Source organism: Merops nubicus, unplaced genomic scaffold, assembly GCF_000691845.1.
Source record: "Merops nubicus isolate BGI_N331 unplaced genomic scaffold, ASM69184v1 scaffold50188, whole genome shotgun sequence".
NCBI lineage: Eukaryota > Metazoa > Chordata > Aves > Coraciiformes > Meropidae > Merops > Merops nubicus.
Window position 1 is genome coordinate 3,058 of NW_008627398.1, and position 12,590 is coordinate 15,647.

General features: G+C 44.5%; 1 protein-coding gene across 1 annotated transcript in view; it reads right to left on the reverse strand.

Moving 5' to 3' along the window:
- The window catches only part of PIK3R4 (phosphoinositide-3-kinase, regulatory subunit 4), a gene marked incomplete at its 3' end in the record, with an annotated part of 14,675 nt that extends 2,086 nt beyond the window's left edge, over nt 1-12,589 (reverse strand). Inside the window, exons 1-8 of the mRNA XM_008946273.1 lie at nt 11,860-12,589; nt 10,481-10,614; nt 9,722-10,304; nt 7,335-7,469; nt 5,804-6,025; nt 3,491-3,664; nt 2,198-2,343; nt 789-992 (exon numbers count right to left, since the gene is read on the reverse strand). Of these exons, the coding sequence (XP_008944521.1) occupies nt 789-992; nt 2,198-2,343; nt 3,491-3,664; nt 5,804-6,025; nt 7,335-7,469; nt 9,722-10,304; nt 10,481-10,614; nt 11,860-12,589 (2,328 nt within the window). The remainder of the gene's footprint in view (nt 1-788; nt 993-2,197; nt 2,344-3,490; nt 3,665-5,803; nt 6,026-7,334; nt 7,470-9,721; nt 10,305-10,480; nt 10,615-11,859) is intronic.
- Between the last annotated feature and the right edge of the window lies 1 nt (nt 12,590).

Below are 12,590 nucleotides of genomic sequence, written 5' to 3' on the forward strand. Positions count from 1 at the left end.
AGAGTCAGAGACACCCCTCTGCCACTCACACACCACTGTGGGTAAGCTGCTGTAGCACAAAAACCTCTCCTCCTCAGGAACAGGGCTAGGAGTAGTGACAGGCCAGAACAGCTTTTAATACTGGGTCTCTGACACCATCTGCCTTGTTGCCATCTAGACTGTGCTTACAGCCCAAAAGCCATGGGAGGGGAGGGGGGGAAGAAAAAAACCCAAAACTTAAAAAGCCAACCAAAAAACATCCCCCCACAACACACAACCAAAAACCCACACACAAAGAACACCCACTCCCCACCCTGGCTGTATTCCTTCCTCTTCCCAGTTTTCACTACTTTGTGGGGGTGATTCTTAGTGTTCCCCTCTTGGCACATGAGCCTCAACACTTTCCAAAAAGCTCCCTTGGGCTTTTGCACTGTTACTTGCACATCCATCTCTTGAACAAAGACTTCTCTCCAACACAATACACAGCACATGTTCTGTAATGCTGACACCATCATAGATGTCTCAGAAATCTGAGACACACATCTGAAGTCTTTAAAAAGAGGATGTATTTGGGAAACCCAAACACAAGGTGGGCCTATTTCTGGCAGAGCTTTTCAGAATCTTCCTTAACTTCTGAACTCTTTGTCCTATAAGCACATGCTGGAATCGATGAAGTCAGTGGTTTGCAGGACCAGAACCTCTGACTGGGAGTCCCTCAGAGCAGCAACTGCAAGATGAGGGTCTGTGGAGACATACAGAGCCCAGGAACCTCAAAGCTGAGCTTCAAAGTACAAAAGAAAAAGAATCACTTGTGAAAGTAGCTTCTTCAAGAGCTGTGCAATGGCAGGGTCCTCGGGGGGGGGGCAGTCCGGGAGGGCACCGCTCCTCTTCCTCTGGCGCATCTGCAGGTGCCGGAAGAGGCTGGTGATGTCCTTGGACCTTAGCACATAGTCAAAGATGGAGCGGCTGACGGGCTCCCTGAGCACACTGAGCAGCACCATCTCCTTATCGATCTGCAGGTCAAAACAGAGGCACCAGTCACGGAGGGTACCCACAGGAACACGGGGAAATCTGGCAGTAAATGCTGCTCTCTCATGTCTACAAGGTTTGCGCTTTTTTTTCCTAGCGTGAAAGTAGTGACTGGATAACTGCAAATATTAACATAAAAACCTATCTCTTCCTCTGACAGCATATTCTGAAAACAAGTTTAGAGCTCAGTCCTAAAAATATGCTTACAATAACAAAAAATCTTGTAAAAAATCTTGCAAAAAATCTCAATAATCATTGCATGTGACTGTGCCAATGATCCAGATTCAACACCCCTCCTCTCGTGAAAATAATACCTTTCCCTGTGTTGGTCAGATCAGATTTTCTCCATTCACTTTTCTGGCTCTCCCAGCAGTCTCAGAACTTAACAACAGTAAATGGGATTAAAAATTCTACTACTAGGACCACGATCTTTCAGACTTTGTCTTTGTCCTACATCTACCCTGTAAAAATACCAACTAGAAGAGTTCCTCCCCCGTGCCAGTCAGAGTACTGAGTTTCCTCCTGCGTGTACCAGGCAATAAGGATGCACAAGCATGTAATTAAGTAATATGCCAGGAATATGCAATATGGGACTTCAGTAAACAGTCATAAGAAACTATCGATTTAAAGCATAATTTAAAACCACTAAGTGAGGCAGTCTTTATAAATATTGTTTATTACTATTAAAATTTAAAAAAAAAACAACCAAGTTTCTATTTTCCTAGGTGGCGATTCAACATCTGTTTGTGTCCAGAGAATATGTCTGGACAAACAGTCTTGTACACAACTCAAAATACTTGCAGCCCCAAAATTCCTTTCAGTTTATACTTTTATTTCAGTACTTGATCTTTGCTGTTGAGAGTAGCTCGTAAGATGACAGGGGGCAAGCTTTATTGCAAGAGTTTGATCATAAACAAGGCAGAGAGGGGCTTGAACCACAGACACAGCTGTTGGTTTTAGGCTCTGTAAAAATGTTTTGCAATTTGCAACAAATTTGAGAAAACAGTCTTTCAGACATGGAAGGCAATAGCCATTCTGTCAACGTCTGCCAGAAGAGATCAAAAAACTATCACTTCTAACCTTAACTGGAAAAAAAATAAATCCAGTATTCTTATAGCCAGACCCATGGCCAAGACAGACTTAAGAACTGTGACTAGTGAAGATATATTCACATTATTTGAAGTATTACCTGTATTATTGGTTGTGTGATAAAAGGATGGAGGTATGGCATTAGCTTGCAGTAGACATCAGCAATATTCAAGTACTGTGCTACCACAGTGATAAACCCGACAGCACCATAACGTATCCACAGATTAGGATGACACAGGAAAGGTGCTGAAAGAAAATTAGGCTGTTAAAATACACCATTCATATTAAAGAGAGGGCATCATCCTGCATGTGGCAGCCTGGGATGTCATTTCCTTCCCCTAGAATTACCCCCAAACTGAGCCTTCCCTCCTGCAGAGCACCAAGGTTAAAACATTCATACTGAGAAAATTATTCCATGGACTTTACTGTGCCCATGCTGCTCAGCTTCTTTGCTGTAGCCAAAAAGCATATTTTTTTCCTATTTACTCCTTTAAATCCCTAACTGTTAACTCCAGATTTGTAAAGGAGACTTATCAGAAACTAAATCTCAACCTTATTTTGGACAACTACAGACAACCCTAATACCAGTGATTTCTTTTAAATTTTTAAACAACTTCTTCATGGCTTCTTTCTTCCCCTCTCTTCCTTGAATAGTCACTACTCATATTATAAAAATCATCGGGCTCGGAAGTCCATCTCAATCACGTGGCTTTTAAGAAGCTGTAATCAAGGGCCTGGATCTAGTCATGATATTTGTTCACAGATCATCTGCCCCAAATTCCAAGTACATTTGAAAAGCCATGTCAGGAAGAAGCAGACTACTTCTCAGAACATCAGTTGGTCTTTTCCATAAATAACTTGTAAACCTTGGGCACGTCTAAAACAGATAAGCCCTATGAGACACCAACTCCATATTCAAGGTTCTATTGAGTTAAACGTTTTTTAATGGTGTTAGAAATAGGGTGAGGATGGATCATGTGTCGTCTGAAGGCCTGATCTGCCCCTTCCACACAGCTGTTGGGTGGGCGTGTGGAAGGTACATGCCTGATCAACTTCCAGAAGTAACCAGGAGTTCTTCTCTATAGGAGGCTGGCAGGAAGAACAAAGAAAGATCTTAAAGCAGAAAGTTTTTGGACTAAGTGCTCTTGGCTGCTGTCCTATATAAAAGCAGAGATGATGCTTCCAATTTGTTCCACCTAAATTGTTATTTTAGAGTTCTGATCACTTAAATGGTCCCACCAGCAACAGTTAATTAACACAGTTTTGGGTAGATTCTAAAACACTACCATAGGTTTGCATATTGGACAGCTCAGCTGATGGCAAAGCTTTATGTAGTACCAAGATGTCTCTTCTTAACCAGGAAAACAAAGTATTCTCCAGTTTCCCAACTTACCAATATCACAAGCAAACTCATAAATATGGGGCTTTTGCAAGAGCCCCAACTGGCACATACAAGTGAGAGCATTGAGGGCTTTATAAATGACAAATTCCTCAGCATCACTGAGACCTTGCTGAAGCAGAGGTTTCAGTATTGATGAGCTCTGCCAGCCAACATAAGCAGCAACACCTGAAACACAAAAAGAACACATAAAAATCCAAAGCAACACTTCCTGGGCTTTCCTCACCAAAGTTTAAAATTGCTGTCCCAGGGAGACACCTCAGAACAGATCATTGCTCATTAGAAAAACAGGAAGCTGCTTCCCCTTCAAAGTTAGACCAATATTCTGGAAAAGGTTTGGCAGAAGCAGATCCCTGTGGCTGCAGAGGTCCTTCCAGATGCCAGGACGTCAGCTGAAGTCACAAACAGTGAGGAAAACTGGCAGTGCTCCTAAGGGCTGGGGGCACAGTGCCCACATCTCCACGTGGAAGGACAAGTGAGCGATGAGGAACGCTGCTCTTAGCAGGAGTCTGTCTGCTGACTTCACAGTGACTGTCATTTGAGTATCACTCAGGCTCCTGAAAAGTGACCTGAATTGGGCACTGGACTTACTATCAGCAAGGAAAGTCTGTAACATACATCCACTTATCCACAAAAGAAAGAATTGCCAGCAGTCAAAAAAGAACTTTTGAGACAATCTTCTGAAAACCTTCCAGACTGAAATGGCTGCAAGATTTGCCATTTAGTTAACTAGTTTCAAAATATTTGCCAGCATGAAGCCACCTTAACTCTAGTTTCGATAAGAAATCAATTTTTAAAATATATTTCAAAATCTTATCAAGAAACCAAGATCAAAAGCAAAATTAAAGTAATTACTTTGAAGCTACTGGACAAAAATACATCAAGTGCATTGCAGTGAAAGAAATTGCTTTCCTGTCCTCCTTCCTTTCCCACATGAGAAGCAGCCACTGGCCACACGAACCCACCACCTGGAATTGCTTGTTTGGATGAGATAACCCATCTACAGTAACTAATCTCTGGCAACAGACAGGGAGATGGATCTTGTTGGATTTATGACCTTTTCTCTAGCTGTACATCCATCGAGCAAACGTTTCCCACAAACAACTGGGCATGTCCTCTGGTCGTTCTCAAGAGAAAACAAAAAGTTTTCCATCGAACAGCTCAGGCTTATCGCTGCTGTTGTCATCCGTGGTACACACCACACACCACAACTGCCACTGCTTCTAGCCCAGCTATTTGGGGTTGCTAAAAATGCTGCCTGCATACAAACATGAGTTAGAGAGCTCAGTTTTAAAGGCATGCAAGACCTTTAAATAAAGGAGTGTAAAATAAAAATGTATATTAATTCTTCTGTGGAGGTTTTGAACAGATAGTGGGGGAGCAGGAGGAGTTTAAAGTACAGGTGACATGTTTTGGCTGCCTCACGTCTCTGTACATGTCTTTTGCAAGAAGCCAGGCCACTGTGCCCTGTGCTTTGGCTACCCCACTGCTCCAAATTCTAACAAGTTGTAAGTGTCACCTCCTGGCAGGGCTTGGCAGCACAGCATCTGTGGCTCCCAGACAGAATGGCACGTGTGCCTGCGGTAAGGGCCGTGCGGCAAGTTGGGTCATGCCCATTTTTCTTGCCGTGCACCTGAAGTATCACTCTTCCCCCAGGTACTGCAATGGAAAGATTTCCTGACCTGCGAATCCTGAGCACAGGCTCTCAGCAACAGTCACCTGGAATAACTTCCAACACACAGAACGTGGCATATACTTAACATCTGATGTCATCTCTGGTAAGATTTTTTTATTATTTTTATTAAGTTTTCTGAGCTGACGGGCATCTTTAAGTGAGGTTTTAAGGCACTAAAATTTTTTTCATATTGTAATTTTATCCTATACCAATGGATAGATATCATCATATGAACAATTCTACAGAAGTTAATGGGAGCAGCACACATGTGAAGGGATGCATCTACGAGACAGCTTGCAGGAACCTTAGCATTTACTTGTCACAACTGAGCTTTTTGAGTTAGTGGCTTTAGCAAAGGTCTAAAAAAACAAACAGCATTTAAAGTTTATTTTTTATGCTAATCTAACCTAGACTAAAATGCCTCACTCTCATTTGTATTACATATTTAGACTAAAAGAAAAATATATTTGTATTTACATTGTTTTGTCTTTGCTCCCTAAAGAAACGTACACCAAATAACTGAGCAAAGTCCTTACTATAAATTATAGAAATCTTTATAAGAAAGGACTTCTGTATGACCGGTATTTATTTACACTGTTACCTCTCTGCTCCGTCTGAAAACAAACACTTACCAACAATACTGTCAAAGAAAGCTCCTCGCAGATGCCAGTCATTCTTATCATTTAAGAAGGTGATCATATGAGACAGAAGAACATCGTTGGCTTTCTGGCGCCCAAAAAAGACACAGAGACGCGTTATTCCGTTCTCCATCAGCGTCTGCTTCACGATATTCTCTGGGTCACTTAGCAAAGTCACAACTTTCTGCTGGACCATTTCGTGCAGGGCTTGCAGCTCTGCAAGAGACAACAGGACGGACGTTTGGGTTGGCGAGAAACAAAACGTGCCCGCGCACTGCCCGCTGCTGAAGGGGTGACGCCGGCAGGTCAGCCTGGAGAACACCCAACGCAACAGAACCTCAGCAATTCCACAGGCTTCAGACTAAGTGTGACGTGGTGGCAGAGCCAAAGACTACAGACATGTGAGACATTCTGACCAGATCAATGTACTCCTAAACCTCTTTCATTTGTCTGCAGTCAGAAGATCAGCTAATTTGCTTTCTATCATGACTCTGTCTGTCCGTCACATGAAAAAGTTGCCTTCTGGCAACTTCTTGTGCTTGGTTTCTAAAAGGATAAAAAGAACAGAACTATTCAAACTTTTCTTCCTTGCATTACTTTTTCATGTCCAAGCTGTTCTGAGCAACAGGGCACAGTATTTCTTGCAAATACAACCTGTATGATGTGGCTTCCTCTCTCACTCCTCAGCAATTCTGAGCACCCCACACCTTATGTGAAGGAACCTGAAGGGGATTTTTTTATGTTTGGTTCTGATAGTTTGTTGTTTTTTTTTTTTAAAGTATCATCCTGCAACTAGTTAAGAGATGCCTGAACCGTGCCTTTTTCCCTACCCAAGGGAGTCTGGGGATCTTTATGAATTATGATTATGAAATGAGTGTTTTTATCCTCTAACTCCTCCTGGCTCAGCAGTCTTACCTGGCATTGTTCTGGAAATCTGTGCATCACTAAAAGGCACTGGCGCTGACACACGGGTCACTTCCTGTCATCCCTCCTTCCCAAGGGAAAGAAAAGGAAAAGCCACCCTTTGGATTTTAACTGACTCTCTGCGCTCCAGTGACAACAGCACAGGGAACGTGTTACTGCCCAGTGGCACCCACACCTTCCACAACTTCAGGCAGACAGGCAGGCATTGGGAACAGGAAAGGCAGAACGACTGAGAAGTGCAGTGCTCTGACAGGCTTTCCAAAGCTAACGCTGCCTGCCACGCGAGGGAAGCGGTGTTTGGAACGCTGCCGTGTTTTCCCAGCTGACTTGTTTACAGGACTGGGAGTCCAGCTGGACACGCAGCCAGGCTGCCAGCATCGCACCCAAATACCTTAAGAAGCTCTGGAGAAGGGAAGTGTCCTCATTTATATACTTCTCTGTCTTCCATAGTGTCAAGAACAGAGGCGTCTGTTTCTACATGAGACTGTGATACTGGTCGAGGCAAAGCATTCTTCCCATTTAACAGGCAGGCTGCTCCAAGAGAGCAGGAAGGTCAGCACTAACTTGTCCTGTGAGGCAAGGTAACTAGAAGTGACATTACCTGTGTCATAATTATCACTAGGGTGAGATGCTTCATCCATTTCTTCACCATTTGGTTCACTTTCCATATTCAGATTTTTCAGCTGTACTAACTCCAGGAACCTCAAAGCTGTTTCTGCCAACAACGCTATGTTTTCTGCAAAGGAAAACATTTTTCATTAGGAATTGTTCTACTTTGCCAGTTTACATTAGTCTGATGATCCCCCTCATGAGAGGTTATGACCACTGGCAATACCAGTCATGATGGGCAAATGGGATTGAAAATGCACGACTCGTTCTGATCAACCCAGTTCTGCTGACCCTGACCCCAGTGAAGCTATCAAGTACCTCAAATCACACGGTATTTTTGCCATCTAAACAAGTGGAAAATTCGTAAGGATATCAAGTGTGACAAGAACTAATTTCAGCCTTCTAGAACTAGCCCTAAATGCCACCTTATCTCAGCCTAATGACTAAACAACTTGATAGAACTTAAAGGGCAACTAACTTGAATGAACTTACATGCCCACGTGCCAGACTGCAGCAAAACGATGATGGCAAACCACCATGCCAGGATGTGTATCTCGGGGAACAGCAAGAGGGTTACCCTTGAGGGGTGGATTCTGCTTTGAGAACATTTGTCCCCACATCCCGCCGTGTGACTTGGCAGTGCTCGCACTGTTTGGGAGCTGCTGAGGCAACTCAGGCTGTGCTATATGGGTCAGGGCACGGCTGGCACGGGAATAATCCTGCTGAGGCAGAATTCCCTCTGAAACGCCCTTCTGGGTGTCGTCCAGGACCACAGCAGCAGGGCAGCAGATCCCCTCAGTCACCAGCCCAGCCACCTCCAGCAGGTGTGCTGGAGTAACACAAGCTAACTCAGCTATTAGCCTACTCTGCCTTTAAAGATACAGAGAGATATAGATATATTTGAAATTTAAATTGCTTTCTTAAAAGAAAAGCCATCTGAAATTAAGGCAACATCATCAGACTTAACCATGTACAATTCAAATAATCTTTTCAAATTTCAGAAAATATTCTAGCTGTACTCAATTTGAAAACAAAGTCAGACCACTAAACCTGGACAGAGCTTCTGTGTAAGCTGATGCAGCAGGAGGCTCTGGGTACTGTGACCTGTAGCCTTTTTGCTCTTGCAGAAAGAGAGATTCCATTTTGTTTCCTTCAGATCAGCTTATTTCAGTTCATCTTTATATTACTTTGTTTAAAAATTTACCATGAATAGACTATAATTTTAAAATATTTGGGTTTTTTTCTAATCTACAAATAAAAGGGAGGCGTGAAAAATGGTTCTTTCATAAAGCCCTAAACTTGGAAGATCAAGGTGACCAAAAGCAATTGGTTCCATTCATTACCTACACATTGTCTTTAATAATTATTTTTATCAGCTTACTTAGCAAAGAAAAGGAAAACATCACCTGGGACATTTTCAACTAATTCTGCATTTATAACTTCTAAAAAAAAACACAACAAAAAAAAGAAAAGCAAAACAAGACACTTAAAAGCACACTAGTCATAGCAAATAAGGTATGTGGTGCATAGCAAATACGGGCACGACTACAGAGCTTCTTCCTGAGCTAGGCAGAACTCCTATATCTAAATAAAGTACAAAGAAAACATCTGCTACGGTATGAACCAGCCTGTTACATAGCAAATAAGGTCGTTCCAGCCCAAGTATCAAATGTCATTTGTGGGTGTCTTCTTTGTGGGAAGACACCTCTGAAGTGGGGCAACACACTGATGCTTTGAGCGAGTTTTGTATTTATTCAGTTCAGTCTGGCCACTCTAAGCAAACCTAAGCTAATGAAATGCCAATCAAGACAAATTAATAGAAGCAGCAAAGGGTGGGCAGGGTCCAAGAGCCCTGCTCACATACTTAGCTACACAAAGACCCCTCAGACAAGTTTCTTTGTCCCACTCTTGCTCGCCCAGGTCAGGGAATAAAGCCCAGACTGCTTCCATGAGCAGGAACTCTAAACTCCAACCCTTTCTTACCCCGGCTGTGGGCAGAGCTGCACAGGTACACCTTCCACAGGTGCTTTTACCTGCTGAGCCACAGAGAGCAAGGAATGCTCATTTTAAGAAAAGTTCATTCACCTAGCAGAGAGTAAACACATTTTGTTAACTGTTTAAACTGTAGTTATTTACTCTGGGTACAGATCTACCCTGGAAATTCATCTGTTAGTAGAAGTCAACTCATGAAGTCACTGCCACCACCTGTACCAGTCAGCTTAAGTGGATGCTGGTGTCTCTACCAGCAGGCATTTGAGACTTCTGGGGAGGTTTTACTGGAACATAAACAGCCAAGCTAGATGATGATTTTGAGCAGAGAACAGTTAAGGAAATAGAGAAAAGCCCAAAATTTGGAGTTTTGACTGGACTTCCTCTTACCGGCATATGCCAGCCTGACGATGGTGGCTTCATCCTGGGCCAAGTGTGCGATGCCTGGCAGAATGTACTCTGGGTAAATGTTAATGTCGTTGCGCGGCACCTCTTTGACGAGAGCCAGAACTTTAGTTAGTGTCCTCACAGACTCTGCCCTCACCCTGGGCACAGAGTCGTTGCTGAAATGTAACAGATAAGGAGTAATACGATCCAGAAGAATCTCTACACTTAATCTTGGAGCTAAATGAAGAATCAGTTCCAAAGCAGCCAGTTTCGAATCACAGTATTTGAGAGTCTGTAAACAGGAAGTTATGACAGACACCAGAATAACCAGCCCATTCTCCTTGGTCTCTCCCTCGGCTTTCTCTGTGCGATCGTGCCCGCAGAGATTGTGCAGGATGTTGTCCAGATCTTTACGTATGACCAGGATACGCTCATCGGCTGATACAAACGTTTCTTTGGCAAACTGGGCCATGTAAGGCTGAAGGAAAGTGTAAAATATTTCAGGAAATGCATTGTTACGTTGCTGTTTCAAATAATCTTCAGCTGCTAAACGTTTATCTGGCTCGCGATGGACCATCTGAGTCACCTTGAGAAAGGCAGAAGTAGGGGGGAGCAGGAGAGAAAGATTAAAGGTTTGGACATTTGTCATACAAAAAACCAAAACAACCCCAAACCCAAACACTGAGCGATTTGTCACCAAAGTAGGTGAAATAAACTACAGACCAACCACACAAGTGTTTCTAAGCTGTAGTTCATCCTTACCAGTTCTCTGATACTGCGGTCTTCAATTTTGTTTAGGACTTGATCCGGGGAAAAGAGGCCATTTCTATAAGCCAGAAGCTGAGATAAATCAAACAACGGTACGCCTTCTGTGAAGAGCTCTGCTATCACACAGCCTGGGGAACAAAAAACATGTCAAAGAAGTCAGAGGATTATAAACAGACACTTTAAGCTTGCTTCCTATATGCAGACAAGAACCAATCCTATGCAACTGCTAGCTCGTTGGAAAAGGGTAGAAAGGAGACAGCATCTCCAGCTCCAAAACCTGGCTTTTACACTTGATCCCTGAAATATCTCACAAGTATTTTATGTCAAACATGCCAAAGGCAGAGGAGTTTGCAATTAGGAAACATGAGGCATTGAATTCAGCCACCTGCCATCTGGAAAATACAGCACCAGAAAAGGAACCCACATCACTGCCTCGTGGAAGGAGAGTGCCAGTAAGTCAGCATGGGTCGGGCTGCAGGTCCAAACTGAGCGGCCCTTTTACAGGTGAAGAAATAACCTCTACTTCCACAGTGCTGCTGGGAGACCACATATATTCACTCACACAAGCTCTTAAGCACAGTGAGAAATAACATAATTGCCAAACACAGCTCCCACTGTTGTGTATGCCCTCTCCAAAGGTCCCATTCCTGCAGTTTGCTCCCACCAGTCAGTGTCTTGTTTCGTCAGTGGAGGGCCCTGCAAGTTTGGCCATAACAGCAGCTTCTAAAAAAAAGTAACCATTTCCTTTACATTCAGATTTTTGATCACTTTAAGAAAAAAAAAAAAATAAAAAGGCTAGACTTCTGGCTTTCAAACAGCTCAAGACAACCCCAAAACTCAAGACAGACTCCCACAGCTGGACTCTTATCATTTGTGAGTGGGGCTGTGACAGGAGCTTCCTTCCTTATCCAACTTTCTGCCTGTGGGGAAGATGAAACGAGAGGGGGCTCCTAAAGCCACCACTGCCAAATTGCCTGGCTCAGTGCCCAGGCAGCTGGCCCGCGGGTGAAGCTGACAGCTCCTCCTCTCGGGTCCCTCGAGGCAAATGCTATGGGTCCCAGGAACCGCGGCCGCGAGAGGGTGGCCTGGGCTCTGCAGAACCATCTCCTTCCCAGGGCAGAGCTGGGCCGTGGCGAACACTTTGTGATGGCCCTCCTCAGAGAGCACGGTGGGGCACTTCAGTTGTGTAGCCTACTGGATTGTGCCTGTACTTTTCCTGTGAATGAAAGACCCAACGCCAGACAAGAAAGTTGTTCTACATGCTGCTCTCTAAGATCACTGTAAAGAAAAGAATGAAAAAAACACCCAAATAAGGTTTCCTGCACCCTGACACAACAATCATGAACAGCACGCTGGCCTCTCCTGATGAGTACCTGCAGAAAAGATATCCATGGCACGTTTTAACTCCCCTCGCGTGCGCTGGTTGCTGCTTGCCAAGTCCACCAGAGGAGTTGAAGGGTCCCGCGCGTTCTCCAGCTCGGTAGCGAACATGCTGCCGTCGACAAAGCGCTCGGGGGCGATGTAGCACGTCCTCCTCCGTGACGTGTCAAAGAAGTAATTGAAGTCAGCAGGATTGTCCTCAGGGAGATAAGTTGGCTTAAAGCTAGCAAAGTCAGTTAGAAGAACCCAGTTCCAGCTGGTTACCATGATGTTCTCTGTTTTGATGTCCCCGTGGCGGACCCCAGACTTGTGCGCCTGGTCCACCGCAGTGAGGATCTGGAAGGCGATCCACCTTTTCTCGATGTTGTTCAGGAACGGCCTGGTGCTGATTCTGTCGTAGAGGTTGTCCCGCACGTACTGCCGGAAGAGCATCGCGGCCTTCTCGGACAGGGTGGCCTTCTGGAAGGGCAGGCAGTTCTGCGCTGAGTGCAGCCTGATCTTCAGCTCCTCCAGCTCCTGCTTGTAGCTCGTCAGCGGCAAGGTCGGGTCCTGGATGGCGAACACCTTCACGACCACCAGCCCCTCCCGGTGCTTGGCTCGGGCCACCTTGAAGAAGCGGGTGCTGCCCAGGCTCTTGTCGTACTCGAAGTCATGGATGTCCGAGAAGTAGCTGTCCACCGAGAGGATCTGCGAGGGGGCGATGCCGGCCAGCTGGTTCCCCATG